Genomic DNA, 26,117 nt, shown 5'->3' on the forward strand with positions numbered 1-26,117 from the left:
TTGACAATTTACAGAAAACAGCGGGCTACCTCGACCAGCGGGTAACAGATGCATAGTTATATAGGATGAAATAGGAATCGAAGTGCCACTAGTATAATGAAATGGAGCATTGCATGCAATAAAACTGCGCCGAGAAAAGATTAAACTACTTGCATGCACGCAGTTTCTATCTTATAGAGTCGATTGAATAAAATGTATCGGGAGAAGAATGAAAAGGGTAGCAATGTATTGAAAAGATAACAAAACGTCCGGGATTGTAAAGAAGACACGTAAATTGTAAACACAGGGATAGTATATCAACTTCAAAGTGCTTTTAGGGAAAAATATGAGTTTAAAAGTTAAAACTTCCCGGTATAGTCAAGTGGTTTTTAAAAGGTTTAACTATATAGATATAATTATAGATATTAATTGATTTTGAGCTAATATGCCACAGTGTGACAAAGTGATTCTTTGTTTGTTTTGGATTTGGGCTTTTATATTGGAAAATATATTTGCAAACGATGGAACATGTACACTGGTTTTGGTAAGTTGTTTTCTTACTTTCACAAGAAGATATGTTTGTTACATCTAGATTATGTTTTTCAACTCCGTGATAAATCGTGTGCATGGGTAATTAATTTCATATCTTCTATATTCTCAGCAGAAGAAAGCTAAGCTGTGTTTTGAAAACATGCTACACCCTGCTGTTATCAAGTGCTTATATAACTTTTTTTCCGACATGTAGAGTGGACTTAGACTGTTTAAGCTATATTCTCACAGATTGACCGTTTAGACAAAAAAAAATTGTTTCGGAATGAGCCTTTTGTTTGTGTCAGGAAACGAGTGATATAGGATGACTGAAGATTAAAACGCAGTTTCATTTTCATGGTCGAAAATTGATGTTTTATAGGTAAAAGCGTTACTTATTGTTTTTCGAACAAATGAGATCTGTTCTTTTGTGTGTATACGACTGAAATGAAGGCATTGATGCATTGATGCTAAAAATTAGCTGATTCTGAGACAAAAATGTAAAAACTGTCAATTATTGAGAGTGCAGCTTTGAATAATTTAATGAATTATTTTGTTTGCGATAAGCTTCTGTTGCAAAAATGTTGTTTCCAAATCGTAAAGTAACATGACAGTTGTAGTGCCTTAAAGCATGAGAAAGTTGATACTAAAAAGTATTTTAAGCACATGCTGGAAATCAGTTACCGTTAGATCTACTTTGTTTGAACACGTCATGTTAAAATAATTTAGGTATCGGGATCACCAAATGGCGCGTTTAGTATTATACAGTTCAAAATAGTGCAAATTAAACGATCGCTTTATCTAAATGCGCTCATAAGATTGCAACGTAAATGTGCATTGGAAAACAAGCCGAAGAATCCTAAATTAATCTTGGTGCAGAACCGAGGGAATAGATACTTATAGATAATTATGCAGACATTGGAAATGTGTTGCCTCGAAGGTTCTGCTGTCAAAACGTCCTCAGCAAATATAAGGTTTCATTAAATTAACTCTTGAATACGAAAAAAGCTGGCGAGATGATATCCTTGAACATATATGTTTCTCAGTTACTGTTATGAAACTAGCAGCTGGTATAAAAATATCAATTTACATTCTTTATTCTTGGGTTATGACAGGAATTCATCGGTTACAGGTTTGAGACACTTAAAATAATGTTTAGATAATATTATTTTTGCCTGTGAACAGAATTGTAATAAAAAACATATATATATATATATATATATATATATATATATATATATATATATATATATATATATATATATGTCGCGCCTACAGTCTTTCAACGATTTCATTGCAATCATTGCGTTCATTTATTCGATTGCTCACATTTCATAGCTTTTAGCACCACCATTGCTTTCTTTGATTTGATTGCTTTCATTTATTTAATTGCTTTCATTGCTCTCATTGATTTGATTGCTTTCAACGTTTTAATTTATTTACTTGCTTCCATTGCTTTCATTGTTTGATTGCTTGCATTTATTTTATAGCTATCATTTATCTCATGTATTTGGTTGCTTTCATTGCTCTCGTTGATTTCATTGCTTTCATTTATTCATTGCTGTCATTGCTCTTATTGATTTTATTGCTTTCAATGTTTTCATTTATTTCCTTGCTTCCATTGCTTTTATTGCTTTCATTTATTGATTGCTCTCATTTACTTTATTGCTTTCATTTCTCGCTTGTATTTAATTTCTTTCATTGCTCTCATTGATTGTATTGCTATCATTGTTTTCGCTTTTTGTGTCTTGGTTTCACTGCTCTTATTGATTTGATTGCTTTCAACGATGTTATTGCTTTGATTGCTTTCATTCATTTTATTGCTTTTATTGCTTTCAATTATTAGATTGCTTTCATTGCTCTCGTTGATTTGATTGCATTTATTGTGTTCATGGAATTGATTGCTGTTTTTTGCTTCCATTGCTTTATTTATTTTATTGTTTTCGTTGATTTCATTACTTTCATTTAAACAATGACTAGGAAGTTATAGAAGTGGCAAGGTAAATCCCTTCAGTAAAATCAAACAAGAATGTTTTGTGTTCAGCCTAGAAATACAAGACACTGAATATTAAATCATTTCCTTACAATAAAAAAGAGATTTTGCGTGATACTGTAAGAGCCTTTGGTCGATTCAAATCGATGGCAAAATATGAATACTTTAAAAATGAAGAAGATTGATTGATCGAGACACAAAGTATGAAACAAGTAATTTTTTCTGTAGTCCTTTATTTTCTAATTTTTTAATATCTTACATGTTTGTTTGTTTTCAGAATGAAGAAGGGGATTCTGAGCAGATTGAAATGAAGTCCAATAATTTTACAGGTAATATTCGTAACAAATGATTCTTAAAAATCATGTTTGTTCACTCTGAAATGAATTGTAATACTTCAGGCAAGCTATTTGCTTGGGACTCTTTTCAACCGACACTGCTAATATATACGCGTATGTTTGCTATGCTTCCAAAGGTCCTCATTGTCCTAAATTTTTATATTAAACCAATTGAAATATACTTTTAATAGATTGTACAGTTTCTTAATCGTCAGATCATTGCACATGTTCCCATGTCCGTTTCTTGATGACCGGGTTTAAAGCTGAATTCTCACATATTGAACTTTTTGGCAACGTTTTTTTCATTTTTTTTTTGTCTTGGAACGAACTTATTTTTTGCGGAAATAGAAACCAGTGGAATAAGACTGCTGACAAAAACTCAGATCACAGGTTTTCATATTTATGTTAAAAAATTGATGTTTTATGCATTTTTTAAAGCGTTCGTAATGCGTTTAGCCACTAAACATTAGTGTTAGATCGGAAATATAAACATCAGCGATCTGATATTTTATCAGAAGTATTATATCACTGGTTGTTAACTATTGACGCAAAATTTGGCTCATTTTAAGACATCAAATAAAAAAGTGTCAAAATGGTAAATCTGTGAGATTGCAGCTTTCACAAAACAGTTTGCACCAAAGGGACCTTCATTAGAACTACTCAATATTTGTATTACTGTATTTGTTTGTTTTGTCTTTTGAAGCAGTCATTAACTGTTTTATCAATTCAAAATCGACCATATAAGCTCCATATTGATCTAAACAGACGCATAAAACTATCCTATAACTTCCGTAGTCCCCATAATGCAGCTGCTTTTACGACGAGACATATCAGCTTGCAAAACTTGTAACGATCAGCCTTAACATGAAGTTTGTCATTTTTGTAAGGCATTCAACTTCTACATATTTTAAAAATGACTCAAAAACAATCTTTATGCTTTGCATATTTCGCATCGCTTACTCTAAAGTATGCAAATTAAAAATCAAAAACAAAGAAGGGTGACAGGGCAATATTGCATCTAAACAAAGATCACCCGAAATGCTGTAATATGTTAACAAGTATTGACCATACTAATTCCTAACGACTACAAGACTATTTCATTCTAGAAATAGTATACAGAACACAAAGCAACGAATAAATCATTCTGGAAACACAAGACAATTCCACCCACTGAGGTCTGCTTAATTACACTTCGATCTTAGCTTTTCCTACTATCAAAGCGTCTGTTTCTTCAGAGAAGTTAAGTGTTTCAGCAAAAATACCAATCGTTTCAAGTAAATCAGTACCAGGAGCCTACTTCTCCACCTCTCTCGTCTTTCAATATTTCCTTTTCTCATATCTTTCTCCAAAATGTTCAGGTAATTAACAGATACACATAGATACATTTATACTTGGATTCTAACTAATTCTAACTTTAAAAACACCTTTTGTTCGTACATAATTTGATGTTAATGACCATAACTGATGTTAGTATAATTATATTTCCATAAATGCATTATCTAGTAATAGTTAAAGGCCTATCACTCAAAATTTATGGTTGTAATACATGTGTATGCAATGATTTTAAATACGATTGTCACTTTATGAAACCGTGTTATCAATTAGCGTGTGTAATAAAGTTTGTGTTCGGTTACGTACCTTATTTGTTTCCTCGGTTATCAAATAGCATGTGTTATAATGTTCGTGTTCGGTTACGTACCTTAATTGTTTCATGAGTTATCAAATAGCATCAGTTATAATGTTTGTGTTCGGTTACCTTCCTTATTTGTTTACCGGATTATCAAATTGCATGCGTTATATAGTTCGTGTTCGGTTACGTACCTTATTTGTTTACCGGGCTATCAAATTGCATGCGTTATAATGTTCGTGTTCGGTTACCTTCCTTACTTGTTTCCTGGGTAATCAAATAGCATGCGTTATATAGTTCGTGTTCGGTTACGTACCTTATATGTTTATCGGGTTATCAAATTGCATGCGTTATAATGTTCGTGTTCGGTTACGTACCTTAATTGTTTACCGGGTTATCAAATTGCATGCGTTTTAATGTTAGTGTTCGGTTACGTACCTTATTTGTTTACAGGGTTCTCAAATTACATGCGTTATAATTTTCGTGTTCGGTTACGTACTTTAATTGTTTTATAAGATGACGGTCATTTTGTTTCTACAAAACAAGTAACGAAAACAGAAAACTGATGGAAGAAATACAAATTTCTGGTAAAATAATTAATGCCAGTAAAAACTACTTGTGTAATCATGTTTTATGTCTAGACAAAAACCATTAGTGCTATATGTCTTGTAAAATATGGTAAAGCGAAAACAAAAAAGATAAATATATCTTTTGAACTTGTGTCAGACCAAAACAACATGTGTATACTATGACCTTTGAGCTAGTGCCACCCTCCCCCCCCCTCCTAAAAAAACCTGTGTCTTATATACAAGTGTCGAAACAAAAAACATGCGTGTACTATTTCTGGTTAACTAGTGTCAGACCAAACAAACATGTGTGTAATATGTCTGGTGAACTAGTGTCAGACCAAACAAAAATGCGTGTACTGTGTATGGTGAACTAGTGTCAGACCAAACAAACATGCGTGTTCTATATGTGGTAATCTAGTTTCAGATCAACCACTATGAATGCATTTTGTATGGTGATCTGGTGTCAGACCAACGAAACACGCGTGAATTATGCATGGTGAACTAGTGTCAGACCAAACAAACATGCGTGTTCTATATGTGGAAAACTAGTTTTAGATCAACCAATATGAGTGCATTATGTATTGTGAATTGGTGTCAGACCAAACAAACATGCGTGTACTATTTCTGGTGAACTGGTGTCAGATTTGACAACTTTACGTTTAGTGTATCTGATGAAATGTTGTCAGATTTGACAAATATGCATGTACTCTGTCTGGTGAAATGGTGTCAGATTTGACAAATATACGTGAACTGTGTCTGGTGAACTGGTGTCTCACAAATGAATTTTAGGGAATTACATAGTCACCACCCAAACAATCGATAAAGCGTCTGAATAGATGGATAAACCGCGAGAACATACACTTCTTACCACGCGTTGTTTGCACATTTCGCACATCGCCGCGATATTTCCTTACCGCGGACATACTTTTTATATAAATTTTTACTAAACGCCGCGATTGAAGCATAATGCCCACAGCGTGCATTTCTTTTTTCTTTTTCCCCGCGTTTCACCGCGTCGAGTCATTGCGATACGCGGCGTTGCGAAGTGATTATTAACGACAATTAAGTAAATTTAAGGTAGCTGTCAATTTTCTGAAGGCTTTATCTTTGTTCCCGTCCTATAAATATAATTCAGTTTTATTAAACTCATACAGACTCGATCCGTAATCTACAAATTCGTACTCAAAACGTAGTTCGATTTCTGAAATTATGCTTTTCAACTATTAAATTTATTCAGATGCTAGTGTCACCTTATTTGCAAAAATCTAAATTTCGAATGCCTTCGTTAAACTTGTGTGATTTTGAATAAATCAAATATTGAATAAAACTGCGCACGTTTTTTTTCAATCGTTTAACCATGCTTTATGTTCTGTTGTGTATTTAGAACTTATATCAGAGCGATGTCTTTACATTGATGTTTAATTGAATTAAAAATACTTTAACAAACACTCAATATCCCATCGACATAATTATCAAGTTTGGGGAATGAGATTGTTTACCCTCACAATTGAGTGAGATTCTTTCTGTGAGCAGGGTTCAATTCACATGTACAATCTTCTATTTGCACCAACGGTACCTGTTAAAATACCTCGCAGCGATATGGCGCGTGCATGTGTTCGGAGGTCGTACGTGGTAGCAGCAGAAAAACGCTGCGATGACGAGCACCACCGCATTGGTAACAGTTGAATATATCGCCCAGATTTTCGGCAATGACGCAATCTCGCCCGCGGTGGCAACGAAATGTGTACAAAAAACGAGTGGTTAAAGTATACCACGATTCTGCGCATGCTTGATAACAATAACATGCATATTATGTTGACACTAACATTATTGACTTGGTATACTCTGCTAAAGCTAAGAGTTTCAATAAATGATAAAATAATACCTCTTGTTGTTCTATGATTACAGGAATCTAAAAACTGATAAAACATCCATGTATACTACCTTCTGTATGTTTTTTTGTTGAATACACGTAATTTCACAATGTCTTAATTATCATATTAACAGGGCTTTCAAATAAGGGAACCATTGTATCGTTGTCCCGAGAACCATGTGCCAACAACTCCACCATACAACTGACCATCTTACCAGAAGATATCAAAGGTAAGAAATATACGACTTTGGTGGTCTGTAAGCATAATACTCGCACTCGGGCATGGCCCATTCTACGAGTGCTCCGATAAGATTATTAGTCATAGGTTTTTAGAGCATACTGCACAGACAGAAAGTAACCCTGGTTAAAGCTATCCTTGTTCTTTCATGTGGACCAGTATGTAGAACTTCACATGGGACCCCTATTTAACGTCCCTCCAGTAATAACAAACAAAATCAATAACAGCGTAAATCAGAAAATATCTATGTTATTTCAAATTTTCAGAATTAAAAACACTCGCACACACACACACATACACCCACACACACGCATGCAAGCACGCACACACGCACACACGCGCGTTCACACACACACAAACAGTCCTTAACCCAAATATAAGCAAATTGACGTTCAAATATGTTCCCAACAGTTTCACCCTTTTATAATGTTAGTATAAAAACCGAAATGATCAGCCAAAATAGTAGGAAACATACTTGTTTGACACCGTTTTTGATCAGCTTACCAGAAATTATCAAATGTGAAAAAATTGACATACAAACATTTTCCCAACATTCCCCTTCATTGAACTTCATTAAAAATAAAATGGCCAGGGGAAATAGAAGGAAACATACTTGTTTGCCGAAGGTAATTTATGCCCTCCTGGGATAAAACTGTTAATGACAATGCAGTCAAAAATTAGAAGGCTATTTTATCGTTCTTCAGTGAATATTATCATTTCTTAGAGAGGAAAATGAAGCTCTTTGATTGTTTGTATATTGGCCTCACAACAGGAAAAAATAAAAGATTTAAACGTCGATAACTTTTTTATTATTTTATAGTGCATTTAGAAGATTTACGTATATTCAGAATTGCCATAAATTAAACATTGAACATACTGCCTTGATATCCGCAAATATTTGTCTTCCATTATGTTCAGCTCTCAAGTAAGAAATTGAAGTCGGAAGATAAACTGTATTGCGAGAGAATATAGACTATGTAGTCACGCTTATGTAATTGAACTTGAATACCATTTTTTATCATGCTGTAGTAAATTCAGACACGCTTAAAATACCCAGGTAAACAATCGTGGCCAAATTTAGATATGTTTAAACAACTAATGTTCAGCAAAATAAAATTAAGGTAGCAAGCACCATTAAAAAAGCTATGCATTTAGGAAAAACCTTCGTTGTACAATAGTAATGCTCTTTTTTATAACAATGGTAACTTTGTTTGTTTTTGTTCTAAATGTTTAACAACTTATATTTTTATAAATAATTACATAATGGCTCGATTGTTCAGAACATTGTTAAAGTTAACAACGAGATTAGTGACTTCGTTGTTAACTTTCAAGGGTGAAATATTTGAAGATAGGCTCATATATTCAAATGAAACAAATACAGCTGAAACTGTTGTCTCAACTCTGGTAAGGAATACTGCAGATCATTAGTGTTTCTGTGAAACTTACAGAGGAATATTGATTTGAAATTTAACAACGATGACGTTTACAACGTTATTAACTCTAACAAAAATCTGAACAATCGGCCCAATGTTTATTGATACTTATTCCGGATTATTTAATACAAACAGGTGTTCCTAATGTTACAATCAACCATGGGCTGGCAATCTCGGAAATTCCAAACCAATGCGTACTTTTTGGCAACGGATATTTCATGATAATAGTTTCCGGCAATTCATACAATCTCTGTGTATTAATATAATAAACAAATCATCATGTTGTTTGAAGATTTATATGCATACATATCAAACGATAAAAAATAATTCAGGTGAAATACGTGAGAAAACGTATTAGAGATGTAACCCGAACTGCAATATAGTTGATCTTATCTATTTAATGATATGCTTTCCCGTGGCTTATATAAATTTATCAGCGAAATAAAATAGATTTCATTTTATCAAAATGTGAAAATATCAATTTAATATTTTTCACTTTCTTGAATGTTAGCCCGTTCTATCATCCAAATCAAACATCAGCGCGCACAGGGCTGTGACACAATATAAACGACGTCATTTCCAAAATGAATTTACGTGCGCATACCTATTTGCGCGTTTTTTTAATAAAATGTCTTTTGATTTCAGTTTTAGGGATATAATGAAAGAAAAAGTGTTTGTTTTAGTGTAAGATAGAAATATATTTAGCCTCGTGAATACCAAAAGTAAACAGAAAGGAAAAAAGTACACGGAAACAAACAGTTATTTCCTATTTGTTCCCAGTAAAACTCTTTAGTTTACATGGACGAACCGCTTAATGAAATCATTATAGTGGACCTTGCTTAAAGGCATAAGGATCAAGTCCAAGTGAGACAGAAAGAGACATGCAATCCAATAAGACAACAGACATAGATTTTTACATTGTTATATTCTTATTTTGTCGATTTCCAATTAATAGACGTTGGATATAATAACAAAGTAAGTTATTGACCGCTAAGCACTCTCATTCGTAGATTTGTTATAAGAGACAATAATAGCATGAGCACTAGCATTATTTCGATGGAAAACTTACAAGATTCATATTAGATCTCAAATTTCATGTCATAGAGTTTGATCTTTGAGCACGTTCAAAAGTGTTAGCACACAAATATGCGTGATGAAAACTGTAATTGAGCAAAAATATCGTGAAACATGGGCTTCATAATGAACTCTAAAAGAAGTCGAGTTTTATTTTTTTATTTTTTATTTTTAATTACTTTTGGATGGATCGACAGCCAAGGGATATTGACCGCACCAGTCATTGTTATTAGATATGCGACCAACTATGGTTATTTGCAGCTATGAGGCGTTGACCTGGCTGCACCTTAACCTACCACAAATTAACCGAGACTGATTTGTCATATTCTGTATGAAGTATTCGCTTTCATCGGATCAATCAGCAAGAAATGTCCATATAAAAGGCCAGGCAAAATTTATTTAAATAAAGGCATAAATTGTTATTTGAAAATTCAAAAAACAATTTAATGAAATATGTATCATTTTATCGAAAATCAGTCGTAAAAGATACTCAAAGCAATACATTTAATGAAATAACCGCGTGTTAAGCCTTATATTAACGTTTAAATATACCTCGATATAGACCAACTGCATTTAATCATCAAATAACGCGTTCATTACAATGGCAATTTTCAATGGGTCAGTGGCAAATAAACAAATCTACAGATTGCGTCGATACCTGACAAATAAACATCTCTCTGCAATTGATTCGTGTACATATAATGCTTACCATGGAAAGTGTGCTCTTTTACGTATTGGTGTCTGGGTTTACGCACTTAATGTCAGAGAAGATGCACTGGACAGGGTCGCACTGTTTTGCAAATGGCCGGAAATGCCTTTCACTTCTTTTTTATTTTATTATTGAATCAGAGGTTAGATTTATCATTATCACCAAACCTCTGATGAATGAGAGTGGTGAAGTAATGAATATAAGTTTATGCTGCTTCTAATTGAGTCCAATATCAATTAACAAGCTTTTCTAGATCAAGTCAAGTCAAGTCAAGATATTTAATAAGTAATCAAAGGCCACCGGCCCAAAATACATGACATACATAATAAAACAAATAATATACGAGTTGTGTCAAGAAAAGGAATTTAAGCATGAGTATATCTTTTTAATTTTTAATTTCTAAAAGAAGATAATATACATAGAAAGACAACTTACTTAGGGTCTCATAATTAGTTGTTTTCATAAGGTTATAAAAGTCATTTTAATCTATACCAGCAGAGTACCAATTAAACAAAAATTGTCTATTTATATTGTCATACTTTCTACAGACAAAAATGCATGATATTCACAATCTAAGACAGATAAATGTTCGTTATCATAACAAAAAGTACATATAAGATCATCTTTTGGTATGTTTTGATGCCTACCGTTTCTATTCTCAATTTATGGTTTGAACATCGAAATTTTGAAAGTGATATCTTGTGCTTAAATGGTATAGCTACTGATAGGTATCTTTCAACATTCAACAGTTTTTTTAAAGTTTTTGTAATGAGAACAGCGACCAGAATTATTTACAGATTCAAGCCAGTTTTGGTTATAACAATCAATAATTCTCTGTTTAAAGATTGTTAAAACAACGTTAACACTTCCAACGTCTTGAGTTATCCAAATATATCCAAATCCATATGTAAACAACATGTTTTTAATATTTGTTACCCAACAAGTTCGTCCAACTTCATCACGAGATTTAAGCCACCATTTCTAAATACAATAATTTCTGTTTTCTGATCAGACACATACGTTGCACATTGTTTCCGTAAATTAAGACGAACGATTCATGGTTTCTTTCATATGCCGACGACAGTATGAAGGAGATTAAGTACGAGCAATGCAGTTAGCCCGCTTTTGTAATGATGTTATCTTTTTTTAAAACCAAAAAAACCAATTCTCGAGGTATATTACATGTAAATATAACTGACATTTATTTTCAAACTCAGTAAAAACCAAGGAAACACACTACACTATGTGGGCCTGACTGATGCCATTTTTAAGTATGGAAGCCAGTAGGACAACCATTGTCACTAACGAACCAAACTAGACATTCATTCAAAATAACAATTACATATGTATAGGAATGTTACGTTGACGTTAACCTGTGACCGGGTTGACGTACAATCTAAGATGAGAAAACGTTGTCCCGCCTGAAGCGGAATAGTGGCTGAAAAACATTACCTAGTCTGTGATGCTACTTAAGTGTGTTCATGAAGCTGCCTCCTCGTTCACTTCATGATAGTTGTTCCAATATCTTAAAGTACTGGTTCGGTATGTCAAGCTTTTTGTTTCGATATAACAGGGTAATTATTGCTGCAACCGGAAGATTTGTTTTACTCTAGACTAGTTGAATTTTGCGTATTACGATTCCGCGCACCGCCAACGTATTTTGCGGCATGTAGCTACTTCAGACTCATTATAGGCATGAATTCTGGCCACATAAAGCAACGTGTTTTATGTAATGGCTAAGAGGAGGGTTGTGAATAATCTAAATAAGGAATTTGCCATATCATACAAAAGTATATATACCTTCAATACCTGGCAAACTTACATATTTTTCTCTTCATTAATATGTATATATAAAGCCCATATAAACGCGTTGTTAATGCTATTTCAATAATGACATTTTCGTTATGTTACAGTTTGTGCCCTGATTGTTGGAGATGATGCACTTACACACTAGGGTGTAACAGTGATGGCCCGAAACTATCTTTCTAAACAATTTCGACTATGAAAGCAATACAACTTCAAAGTTGCATGTGCATACAAGTATTAAATAATCGTAGATATAAGGTAAATGAATAATTCTTTTACGATATGCCTATCAATTTCTTTTTCCATATCAAGCAGTGGAAAAACAGCACGCTGTAATGATATATCCGTATCGCGCTACTGTTGTTTTCGAAACCCGCATGAGCTGAGTAGCATGTGTTGAGTGGTACCTTTTACAGAATGACCTGTATTCAAGTTTTATACAATATAAATTTACTATTCAGTTACATATTTTTTCAGAAACGTACTTTATTTCCTAACGTAGTTATTTCGGATGTATCTTATTGCTGATTTGTGTCTATATTCAAGAAAAAAATACTATATAATGAACGATATTAATTTATGACTTTATTCCTGACATGGAAATCCGGAAACAGTCGTATAAAAGCGCAGTGTTATTGGTTTAAACTAAACGCGTTTCAACATCGAAAAAGTCAAAGAAGACATATGATAAAAAATATAACAATAGGACGCGTTTCTAACGACCTGTATCACGTCTGTATCAGGTCTTGTTTGGTGTATAAACAAGCATACGTCTCGACCGGTACGAGGTCTCGAAGAATACGCGTTTACTCACAGAACTCAACAAGATACAGGACGTCCGAAAAGCGTCCTTTCATAACATCCCCTCAAACCCCTTGAAAAACTGCGAAAAGGAAAAATTAAAACATTTTAGGCAATGTTTGAGCTGTTAGCAGTCTAGATTAACGGCAAATGCTGTACGTAAACATATCGAAGAACTGTTTTTGTGACAGACAGACAAATCACGGTCCATTAGTCGATGCCAAAAGCAAAGAGAAACAGGAATACTCCTGACATTATGTATTAGTTACCAGAGTGATAAATTATGTCGTACGATGTCTTTATGTTTCAAGGGTAAAATGATAACCATTACAAAAGGCTGAACGGAAAGGTTTCGTTCTTCATTTGTTCTTTAAATTGTCAGTGGCATATTTACCATGAGCAAAATGTGACATCACATTTTTGTATGACATTTGACCAAGAACATGATGCGACTTTATGTGTCAACGTTGTAATGCTTACATTTCACCAAGAACAAAATGTGACTATATGTGTTAACAAGAACATGTTATTTCATTTGTTCACGGTTTACTATGACATTTGACCGAGAACAAAATGTGACTATATTTGTTCACGTTTTACCCTGTCATTTTAACCAAGAACAAAATGTGACTATATGTAAACACGTTTAACTAGGACATATTGAACATGAGCAAAAATGCGACTTTTCCTGTGGCATATTGACCATGAATAAACTGTGACTATATGTGTTCACATTTAATATGGCATATTGACCATAAACAGAATGTGACTGTATGTGCTTTATAAAACAAATTGATCAGTTGTATATGGAGTCATTTTCTTCTTAGATTTTCATGAATGTGATGGGGACGCCATGTTCATGGACTTTTAAATGAGTAATCGTACTCAAGTGAATGATACGTGGTACGCAGAAAACAAATATGCATCAATATTTGGTACAGAAACTAGCAAATAGATTTATATTTTTTGTAATGGAAGAAATATAGACTAATTCAGTACGCAAAGGGAAGGGGCGTGGATGTTACATGCTCAGTAAAAGACAAGACTTTAGAAAATATATTGCCGTACTTCTTGCACGCAAACACATTGAGACGAAACCCAACATTTATGTATAAAGATATTTTGATAAAAAAGTTATAGGTGTAAATACTTGATTTTTTGGCAATATTACGACCAATTCTCAATATCTCATATCATTTTGAAAACAGCTCAGCCTCAGTATTGGATAGTAGATTGTTATCTAGGTAATCCAAATGGCAAAATGTTTTCCAAACACTCAATAAATGGCAGTAAAATTGTAAGGCAGAATTATCATAGGCCCTGACGTGCAAGTGTCTTATTTGCTTGAAAATCAACTTCCGTCAACTTGTGTAAGCGAGGAAACTGTAATCTGTCTCTGTCATAGCAATTCATGGCATTTGAAGTTGATTGAAGTAATTAATGCCAGTCCGTATTAAGAATAACGACAAATGCGCCAAGTAATTTTGTTGCCATAGTATGATATAACAAGACAGGCTAATTCAAGCTACTAAAGTCACTACTAAAGGACATTTTATGCACCTAACTTTAAATTTTGATTGTGATTTAAAGTATCAGTCTAGCGGAATAATTTTACTATCAAACTGTTACTAATGATAGTAGAATTGAAAAGGAAGTCCGTTTTCGCGGTCATAGGACCAAATGCCTGTAGATAAATATCACGTGATCTACTATCCTGATAAACTAAAATTTACATGGCACCTTGTTATTTGACCGATTTGTATGAAAATGACATGATAAATAGTCTTAGGTTCTCAGACACATTTTACATTCAAGATGGTCATACAAATGGTCTAAGATAATGGCTCTCATTCACAGACTCGTAATTGTCTAATATTATCCAGTCAATTTCGACTTTGAATATCATTTCATTTGTTTTCATTTTCTGCTGAAACTAGCCTCTGTACTACATACTTTCCAGTCTCACAACCGTTTAGTGTAATAATCATCTTTGCAGGTATGAAACCAGACAAGAGTAAGCGCGAGCTAGACATATGTCTTCCCTTTAGCTTCATTGCACTCCCTCAACTTTGTTATTGCCACAAACAGCCGGCTTCAGCCAGTATGTTTATCTACTTTTGTTTTCACCACTAAAATCATTCTACGAGATTCCCTGAACGCTGACGCTTAATGTTTCCTACAAACAAGCGTTTGTCTGTAAATCTAATCTTCTTCAAGCATGTTTTTTTTTTACAGTCTTTTAATGTTTAAATTTGTGTTTGCAGTGTTGACTTTCCAGAAAGGACCCAGGCTAAGTTGACGCTGAATATTCGCTACACACTAGCTTTTTTTCGCAACTCCAGCCGCCTACAGACACTCCAGCGATCCGTGCTGCTGACCCGGTCAAGAAAATTTAAACAACTGGTTGGTGGTGTTTTTACTCACTTTTTTATGCGAGCGTTATTCCATAATTAACCAACCAACGAACACTCTTTGAGATCAAAACGTTATCCAAACAAAACTTTTGGGATACGATCATCCTATATTGTTGTATGACTCGGTCTATAAAACATAGTAGTAAACAGAGAATTAATCTGCCATTTCAATATCATATTCAAACAATAAAGTGTCAATCGATGTAGATTTTAATACATAAACACGTTTCCGACTATAACTTTTTTCCCTACAAATGCTGGTTGCCAATCTTAGAACCTTTTCCTGGCATCCAAGAAAGGAAGCAGTTATGGTTTCAAGGAAACGGAGCCGAGATTGATTTAATAAATATTTCTATTGCCTTCATAATCGGGCTTAAATTAAGTAATTTCTTTCCAAAGGAAACTTCAGGGACATGAACAGATGAATCACAAAAGATTGCTATTTGACCCGATCTAAACAAACACATACGGAAGCAGACAGTGTGAACATTAAAACATCAATAAAATAGAGTATTTGTTTAACATAATTTGACAACATGATATACTATCATATTATAATCACGTTGAAACATTGTTAAGTGTACATCTTTGTAGGCTTGAATATCCTCCAATTGTTTACGAGGAATTAAAATTGTTTTTTATTTCCCTAGAATTGCTGGCTGCCAATCTCAGTCACCAATCATCTTCATATTGCCATCAATGTCACGGTTGCCGGGAACGAATATAACACGGTTGCCAGTTCAACGTTGGATGTTGTGGACCAATTTGAATATTCGATTAAATGGGAATGGTAATTTCTGGATTTCAGAAACTGTTGTTCCAAAGCCACTTTTTCCAAGGCAATAAAACATGGAATCTAGAGACATAATATCGCGGTTTAAAAATGAAGCATGATCCAGTTCAAACCCACCCCTAGTTTTGCATTTTTTTAACTTAGAAAATGTACGATGGGGGAGTACAAGCTTGCAACATTTTAAGCTAAGAGTAGCTTAATCTTTCGAAGAGTCATGCTTAAAAGAGTAAATACAGGATTTCGCTTAATAAATATACTTTGGTATATGATTTTGCCTTGGTTTTTATAAGACGTTGTGATTATCTATTTTAGTGCATTTGAGGCAATAAACCAAGTGCTTAAATACTGGGTTATTCTAAAATGTTTGTGTATTGAGAGTGTCCTTCTAAATTACATTGTTATATAGCCAGTGCGTCCATTTATCAATAAGCAATGATATTTACCTTAATAAAAACGTTTTTACATAAAAGGAATTCCATTCCATCAAAAGGGTACATTAATGATGATTCATGTTTATTCGATGTATTGGAGTGCTGGAAAGGTGTGGATTTGTTGATATTTCAATGCAAATCTTGTAGAAAATAAGGCATACACACTTGAATATCTTATCAGTTTCAATTGTGTGTAATAATTTCAGCCATCACTTGTAAAGAGGGGTGCAAGTCCGATGACATAATGTTCAACACATCCTACCTGTGCTCGAAAAATGGAACATTAAATCACAAGCCGTCGGCACGAGTATTACGCGTTTCATTCGCACCATTAGACAAAGGTCAAACTACACTTAAACACTGGTCAGTTGTAAGTATCTTAAAATAGGTTACGATGATAGTTATTGTGTGTATCGTGAAATTGTGTCTTGTCAAGAGCTGGTATTAAATATTGGTCTTGGTTGGATCTAAGAAAGATGTAGCTTATCTGATTACTTGTTATTGATAACTGACCAAAATTGTAAATGCAATTAATCATGAACGACCCTTGGATTAACTAAAGGTGCATATTGAATACCACCCCAGACCTTGTTTTTGTTCGTAAAGTTGTTACAAAACAAAGATCGCTTAACAGTCTAAGGATATAATCAATATTGTCTTATCAATCAATGGAAGCATGTTGTCTTATCGCAAAATGGAAGCATGTTGTCTTATCGCTAAATGGAAGCATGTCAGTCTGACCAAGTAAAGAAAACACAGACAGCTAACTCATTTCGATTCTTTGTCAGAAGTATCCGTTAAACTGTATGCATTTAAATACTCATTGTGTCTATACTATCGAGCTGTTTTAAAACGCATATCATGGTCTGTTTTTAAGTGAAGCAAGGACGGATCCAGGATATGACTTTAGAGGGCGCATAACTAAGAGGCAAAACCTTTTGACTTGCTTCCCTCCCTCAGAACCGAAATTTATTTGGTTTGAATATTTTGGCAGCCGGGTTTGGGGTTACTCCCCCAAGAAAGTTTTAACAATATAAATACATATAATTTAACGGAATCTTGCTAAATTTTATTGCACTATTTTATTCCATTCCTTTTTCAGACCAATTCAAGCATATCATTTCAATTTAACGACAAATACAATGGTATTGGAAGGCTTGAGGTGTGTCAGTGTACATAATACGTTAGACATAAGTTTAGTAAGCAGTGCTATCATTTCAAAATTTGAGATAAGTAAATAAATTGAAAGCTTGAAAATTGATTGCATATTGCAAATTGCAAAGTAAGCTCAAACTTGGAGAGCCCAATCATTTAATTTAATGTGATATTGTAAATGATTGTAGTCCTTGTTTTTGTCTAGATTATCGTGGAAGGCAAACTCCTTATCCTTGCATCTGCAAATTCAGAATGGCGGATAAAACTAAATTGTTTTCAGTTATTCAATTTTAGGTCTCGTATCGACAATTAAATGCAGACCTCTACTGCTATGTGTACAATGACATCAGAATAGTTTGTGATCACGTGAAGTCAAATTCCGATCCATATGGTAAGTTCATGAACAATAAACAAGAACTATACTTTGTGTTATGTTGGTTTTCGTTTAGTTGTGTTGCTGCTTTTCCTATTGCTTGAAAGCAGGTTTATGCACAGTTTCTTTGCCAACCAAAAAGGAAATGAAAGCGGTTCGATAAGAGCTGTTGTTATTGTCGTTTCACAGAGTAAAGACTTTCTTGTTGAATATTAAATTGAATCCTTCGTCATCCCAAAATGACAGATTTTGTTCCTACCTAGAGGGATTTCATACTTGACTTAAATCCACAAAACCGTAGACATGAGCTTCCCATGCATACCGGGCATGGCATCCTGCCTAACGCCTTCACTGTTAAAATATTTGCAAACATTCGATAAATTTCGCAGAAATTCCAAGATCACAACAAAGTAATTCATATTATGTATGCAAATTGTACCACATTATATCATCTTTACTGCACATGTGTGTGCTCATATTTCGTATATGACCGAAACGCCTAAAAACGAGGTTTACAAAATGATGTAGGTTTCTTTTAAAGTAAGCACCAATGTTCCTGTTTTGTTTTAATGCATGAATGATATTCAATTAAGCATGACTACACTCAGCCTAGGCAACCGTGGTTTTTTTATCATTTGGAACTCTCTCATCGGCCACTTTTATATTGAAAACAACCTCGAATGTATATTGACGGTTTACAATGTCAGAGATCTTATTGTTTAACTACGCTGCAAGTAGGTCGCGTAATAATTTCAATTTAGCAGTTCAACTTAATGGCTTTACTCTTTATTATTTAAGCAGTAATGCACTTCACTGACAACAAATTTAACTTGTTATACAAAATACATGTTGAAACAATACAATTAACAAATGATATTGTTTTTAAATTTAACAAACTACTTCTACTCATGTACGGGAATACATCCGAGGTTGGTTTTAATGGAAAATAGCCGCGGTGTTTCAAATTGTTTTTTTACCCGTGTTCACCTTGAAATGTTTATACCATTTTGCGTTTAACCATTTGATTGCGTTATTTACATGTGATGCAACATCCCTATCCAGTATTTATATAATGGTAGAAATGGTTTCAATTCAGCAAGCATAAACATTCGTATTACTTTAACACTACAAGTTGTCAATCGAACGTTTTACATGAATGCTCTACCGTTGCAGACGATACCGAATCCTTTGGGACGTTTGTGATATTTGGTCTTATCGTGATGACTTGTTTAACAGCCATCCTCGCTCTCATCATAATTGGTTAGATTTTGTTTTGTGACAGTTTTGTTAAGTCCATATTGACTGTTTTGATTTTTATTCTTTGTCTGAAAACCAGCTGATTTGGGCATCAACGCCTTCAATTCAGTATATTATGATATCATACTAAAGATCATATCTCAATTAATTAGAAAACTGTCGTAAAAACATTCTTCAAAAACGATAAGGACACTTTTAGTAAAAACATCAATTTTCGGGGGTAATTTTGAACAACTGCAATATTTTCTTTTGTCAGCAGTCTTTTTATCGTTGGTTTCCAGACAGTAACGTCCAAAAATTGGCACAATGCTTGACAAAAATAAAAAAGTTTTCAAAGTGGTCAATGTGTGAGAATACAACATTGTCCAATTTAAAACATAAGTTAACCTCAAATATAAGTCGACCTCAAATATAAGCACCATCCAAATATAAGGACACCCTAAATATAAGCACCACCCAAATATAAGAACACCCTAAATATAAGCACCACCCAAATATAAGATTACCCTAAATATAAGCACCACCCAAATATAAGAACACCCTTAATATAAGCACCACCGAAATATACGTACCCACCGCCCCCAAATACAATCACTAGCACCATATAAGTACACCCTAAATACAAGCACCACCCGAATATAAGTACACCCCAAATATAAGCACCACCCAAATATATGTACACCCCAAATATAAGCAGCATAAAAAATAAGTACACCCCAAATATAAGCACCACCCTAATATAATAACACACCAAATATAAGCACCATCAAAATATAAGTACATCCCAATTCACTTCTGCACAAACAGCTTTGATAGATTTAGTAAAATTACTTTGGTTTGTTTGATACAACTGTTGAACTGTTACAATATATTTTGATCTAATTTTCACGTTGAGTGTTCCATAAAATCTAACGAATGCAGTGTACCCGTTTTTTTCATTACTTAATTTGCCATACCAACTTTCGGAATGCGATGTCCCGATCGGAAGACGGAGCACCTTGAAATAAAGTCATATCATTGTTCGGAAAGCAGTGTTTAATAAAATATTGCCATTTTTGTATATTGGTCATAAATACTTTTTCAATGCAGTGTACCCTAAAAAAGTGTCATTCATTTTTATTAATCAAATAAACTTTCGGAACGCAGTGTATGCTAAATTGTTGTCGTTAATTTCGATTTGTCATATATACTTTCACAATGCAGTATACCATAAAATATTGTCATTAAATTCAATATGTCATATATACTTTCGGAATTGAGTGTACCCATACTTTCTCTTTTATTGCAGTCGTGGAGAAACTAATGGGATTTCATCGTGAGTATAAAGATAGAAGAGGTGAGGCCCTTCAGGTTTATTAGTCAACTAACCTTTTAAATGTGCTATCATTTTAAGCCATATATAAGGCATGAGAACAAACGGTATATGTTTGTTAAAGGCGCACAATAAATAAAAAAAATATTTCAATGCATTATCTCTTTTAACTTATTTCACTTAAATGATCAAAAGAAAATGTGTTTATGATATGTGTACAGAAAAAATGACAAAATTTTGGCTCTTTTTAGAATAATTGAATTGGTTGCCACGTAGCTAATAATTAAAAAAATCACATTTATAAAGACTAATATTTTTTTAATTTATACACAATTCATATGCATTTTTGTTTTATGCTTTGCTCATAAAAATCGAATGAGTTAAACATGATAATGCATTAAACTGAATTATTTTTTCATCAACTTATAAAAAACTCCACACACCAATATTTTGTTTCCCCCCGTAGACCAGAATTGTTATTTCTGTTAAGAAAGTAATCGGTGCTAGAGTGCTAAATGTTTTGCTAAGAAAGAGGAATAAACATTAACTATGCTGTCTTTTGATAGACATTGGACCGATTATTTAGAACATTGTTCAAGTTTACAACTTGGATAATTTGATCGTTGTTAACTTTCCAATATGTAATACTTATACTGTATCATGGATACACAGGTAATCTGTTGTGCTATTTACAAATACTGAGAAGACTGATTCAGCTATGTGTGCTTTACTTAAAATTATCAGCATTAATAAAATATGTAAAATATGTTAAAACTGACAATGATTCCGTTAACTACTCTGTTAACTTTGACAAATTTCTGAACAATCGGCTCATTTAAACAGAGTTAAACGTATTTGAAAGCAATCATGTAGTGTAGATACAAAATAGCCATTATAAATGTTAAACTATTATACAGAAAGCAACCCCAAAGAACTTCGCCGCCGATCCAGTCTTCTAGGCCACTTGGAGACAGGTATGTCTCTGTTTAATCTTAAAATCCAGGTTTGGTGTTCAATTGAGGTATGTTTTTGGGTCTTAAGACTGATGTAGCTAGTCGGATTACTTGTTTTTAATAACTGACCGACAGAGTGAATGAAATCAAAAATGAATGACCTTCAGATTAACTTAAGTTGAATAGCTAATACCACCACAGGCAAGCGAATCAGAATGCAGTCAGTTTTTTTATAAATTTGTTATAACTCAACCCAATTTATTATTCAATATATGACCTATTTTATGGAATGAATACTCGTTTTACGTATTTGCTACTTGATCAATGCATGGTTAATATGTAACATGACAACGAAATTAAAATATCACTAAAATAGCTCGGACTGCCATATCAATACTACAATTTAGTTTGAATACAAAGATAATCATTCAAACTAGACAAAAATGCATTAGCAAGTACGGTACCAAAGATTATTGCGTACACTATTAGATCGTAAGTAGTTCCTGCAAACTAAAAACCCCCTAATTAGAACATTTGTTTCCATATCTTTTTGGAATACCTCTTCAGTGATGAAAAGAGTAACGATTAAAGTACAATGCAATGATAAATATATTGGATTCATGCATGCAGAGAAGTAATGGTTTAAAAATGTGAAAGCTTTTGAATAATCTGCACTACTGTTGACAGTGTTGAATCAGCTCAGCTTATAGTTTGACGAACTTTTGACTTTGAAAAGATGTCTTTATCATAATTCACGGTCGATTTTATGTGTCGGCATAATTATATCACACGTTCATTCTGCAGTTCATGTTGTATTTCATTTGGTGTGGAAATAAAATTAAGACACAACAACGCTTGACAAAACCAAGAAGTACATGTGAAGCAAAGGGACAAATATTTCTGTGACATTCATCTAGTCTGTGGCTGTATGCTACCAGCGGCGGTCCGGAGCCAATATCAATTAAAAGACTTATGTACCTAGTTTAGTACTATCGTGTGAATCGACTGCCCAGTAAAATACGTGCTTGTGTCATGTTTGCTTAAAGCCATAATTTCGGCTTTGGTTTGTTTCAATAAGTATCTTGAACATTGTTACCTTAACTGATCGTGATCTGAATAAGTATGTGCATTCAGCGTTCTACCGAAATAAATTCAATCCTTAAGTATTTGGATAACTTGTAAATTTTGTTTGCAGATGAGGTTATCAGAAACTGCATCCTTAATATGCACAAGACAGTCTCTGAGCCCGAGGCCCAGCCACTGCGAGGCCATTGTAACGGTTTTTCCAGTGAACGCGAGACCAGCTTCCTGAGGAATTCCACACACAAGAGTTCACACAACAGGATAGCAAGGTATTGTGCGCGTTTGTTGGTTTATATATGGTTTGATTGGTTAATCCCTCTTCATTGAAAATTGAAGGTGATTGATGGGAGTGAAATGATGGGACTGTAGTGGGCTGGGGTAGTTGGGGTAGTGGGGAGGGGGTAGTAGTTTTTGCATGACTCTTTTCAGTTTCTGTTTAAAATGTGACTCTTAAGAAGGATGACTTGTCATGTACATGTTTTGTTTTGTTGGACGTACCTATTTGTTCTAGATTTTATTAGCCCAGATCAGACTTTTATTGTACTTGCGTACATGTACATGTATTCTTAATTGAAATATAGGTGTGTTGAAAGAAAGTGTTTCTAGTTTACTAGGGTAAATTAAATGTTTATTTACTGATAAGTATATATATATATATATATATATATACATACTAATTTACATTTATAAATATTTAACTTAAACTCAGGCAATTCTTAAACGACTTATGTAAAGCAATACAGGCACTTAAAACTGAATATCTGTTTTCTTGTACACTATCCAATTTCTGAATATATATTATCTTTATACTCATTAACTTCTTCCAGTGGCTCCTCCTGGGCGTCTAGTATTCTATCTCAAACAAACTCAGGCTTGCCTTCGAAGGCATCCAGTGGTAAAAAGCTTCAAAGAAGCGTTACACAGGCTATGCTGGAAGACATGGACGAAAGCAACTGTTCAATTCTATTTCTAACTCTACCCTTCGACCAGTACACCCGAGACGTTACCGAGCTTCTTCGGAACGTTTTGTCTATTGAGGGTGGAATTCCAAGCCAGTGCTGCTTCGACCCCGATGTTTTGAGCGATTACCAGATCAATAGATTCACTTTTATAGAAGAGATAACTGGAAATACAAACAAAATTCTGGTGTTTGTGTTTCTTACAACATTGAGTTATGGAACCAAAGAAGAAAAGCTGATACATGACTTGTTAAACCACTGTCTCCTAAAACAGAGAATCATTCCTCAATGCAAGGTTGTCTTTCTTCACCTAACGGATGACAACAGTAGGCTAGAAACAAGATACCATGGCCAGCATATTCATCTGAAGAATGATAATGCTTCTAAGAAATTTCTCTCTGTGATCTTGAGAGAATGTGCAATCAATGTAGATGAAAGAAATGAGGATAGTGAATTGCTTAAAAGAATGCTGTCATGCAGTGCCACAAAGCATTTATATCAGTTGCTATCGTACAATGGCGATAAGGCAGCATGAGTATTGTGAAATATCGTTTCTTAACTTGCTACATCTGTATTATGTATGTCTTTCAATGTATTTCGATGTCTTTCAATATTGATCTGATTACAATATATACGCATTAGTTTTGACATGATCATTCCTTTCTTACGATAGCATTTAGAGTTAATGCTGGCAATCACAAAATATTCACTCATGTGTTCATTTTATTTCAAGAACAATAAACAGTCTGGACTCTGTTTAACTGTTCACCACATGGTTATATATTTCATTCAATTATTAGGTTTATTAAGCCCCCATTGCATGAGAACAGGATTATTGCTTTGCACATGTCGGTCGTTATGTCAGTCGGTCGGTCGTTCGGTGGGTCCGTCCGTCGGTAGACCAAGACTTTTCCGAGTAATAACTCGACAATTCTTGAACCTATGGTAATCAAACGTGACATGAAGGTTGCGCTTTGCCAGTTGATGACACCTATTGTAGGGATCATCGGGTCAAAGTTTAAGGTCATCATGACCTTTAACGAAAAAAGGTTGTCAATGCTTGTCAGAGTGATAACTCAACAATTCCTACTTTTATGGTCATCATACTTGACATGGAGGCTGGGCCTGACCAATAGATGACCGCCGTTGATTTTAGGGGCCATCAGGTCAAAGTTCGTTTTGACAGTGACCCTTAATTCGAAAAGATTGTACGAGAGAGAACTTGACAATGCCTGCACCCATCACCCTCAAACTTGACTTGGAAGTTTGGCCTGACCATTAGATGACCCTATTGATTTCAGGGGTGATCGGGTCAAAGATCAATGTCACAGTGTCCGTGTGATAACTCGACGATGCCTGCACCAAGGTTTGGGGTGACCAGTAGATGACCCATATTGATTTTAAGGTCATAAAGTCAAAGGCCAAGGTCATAGTGACCTTGAACACGAATGTTTGTCCGAATGATAACTAGACAATGGGTAGATTTTTGGTAAATAACAGACGGAGAAACTTTGGACGCATTTATTTCTAGTAACCCGGTATATGTGAATTATCCTCAGTTGACCAGTCTTGGTCATCCTTAAATACAAGGTGTTTTTTTGAGATGTAGTTGTTATAAACTAACATATATTGCTAATATGTTGCACAATTTAACTTTTGTCATATTACTAATATTTTTATTACACATATTGATCATTAGAAATTGCGTTATATTTACTTATTCCCTGCTGCTAAGAGGATACATGATTATCTGCAATTATCAGTCATCACCTAAACATGATCAAAACCTGTACCTACTATCCTCACGCTTTGAATGGTCATACTTTTTAACTTTCAATGTCAATGACAAATCAGCTGTAATTTGGGTCCATGCATAATTGATGCAACTGTCCAAATACTCCTGACAACATGGCGCTCAGAGCGGCATGGTGGTTGACAAATATCTCTTGATTATATCATAGTTATGATGCAATATAAATATTTTATACCATAACAAACGATGTCGGTCGGTTTGATATTAGGGTTTTTACTACTTTCCGATGAATTTTAATTTATTACAGATATAATACAATCCATATATAAGCGATATTATCTCGTTATTTCTAAAATCAATTATACGATATAAAATTCAGGCATGAATCTATCACCACCACCATCATCATCATCATCATCATCATCATCACCACCACCACCACCACTACCACCACCATCATCATTATCATCATCATCATCATCATCATCATCAGCCCAGTTTTACAAGACACTTGAGGTCATTTAGCTATTTTCTGATATACATAACATAACAAGATAAAAAATAATATAGTTTTAAATAGGTTACATATTAATACGATGAAGGAGGGGTGGAGGTACTGTTGTTGTAATTCATTTTTTTTTTATTAAATTGCGTTTTTTTCCTTTATCG

At 34.0% G+C, this 26,117-nt stretch overlaps 1 protein-coding gene across 3 annotated transcripts; it reads left to right on the forward strand.

Annotated features, from left to right (window-relative positions):
• Window positions 1-235: 235 nt before the first annotated feature.
• On the forward strand, window positions 236-25,320 carry LOC128241817 (uncharacterized). 3 transcript variants are annotated; one of them, XM_052958911.1, is made up of 12 exons: window positions 236-523; window positions 2,778-2,829; window positions 7,039-7,134; window positions 15,230-15,368; window positions 16,030-16,169; window positions 16,810-16,973; window positions 18,053-18,149; window positions 19,305-19,391; window positions 20,677-20,724; window positions 21,618-21,674; window positions 22,849-23,005; window positions 23,564-25,320. In XM_052958911.1, exons 5-12 carry the CDS (start codon window positions 16,079-16,081, stop codon window positions 24,228-24,230), a joined length of 1,368 nt encoding a protein of 455 aa, XP_052814871.1. In that variant the 5' UTR covers window positions 236-523; window positions 2,778-2,829; window positions 7,039-7,134; window positions 15,230-15,368; window positions 16,030-16,078; the 3' UTR covers window positions 24,231-25,320. The 3 variants fall into 3 exon arrangements, with proteins under 3 accessions (XP_052814871.1, XP_052814872.1, XP_052814873.1); XM_052958912.1 differs by having other exon boundaries at window positions 20,677-20,703; XM_052958913.1 differs by lacking the exon at window positions 19,305-19,391.
• The last annotated feature ends 797 nt before the right edge of the window (window positions 25,321-26,117 follow it).

Source organism: Mya arenaria, chromosome 7 (assembly GCF_026914265.1).
Source record: "Mya arenaria isolate MELC-2E11 chromosome 7, ASM2691426v1".
NCBI classification, from domain to species: domain Eukaryota; kingdom Metazoa; phylum Mollusca; class Bivalvia; order Myida; family Myidae; genus Mya; species Mya arenaria.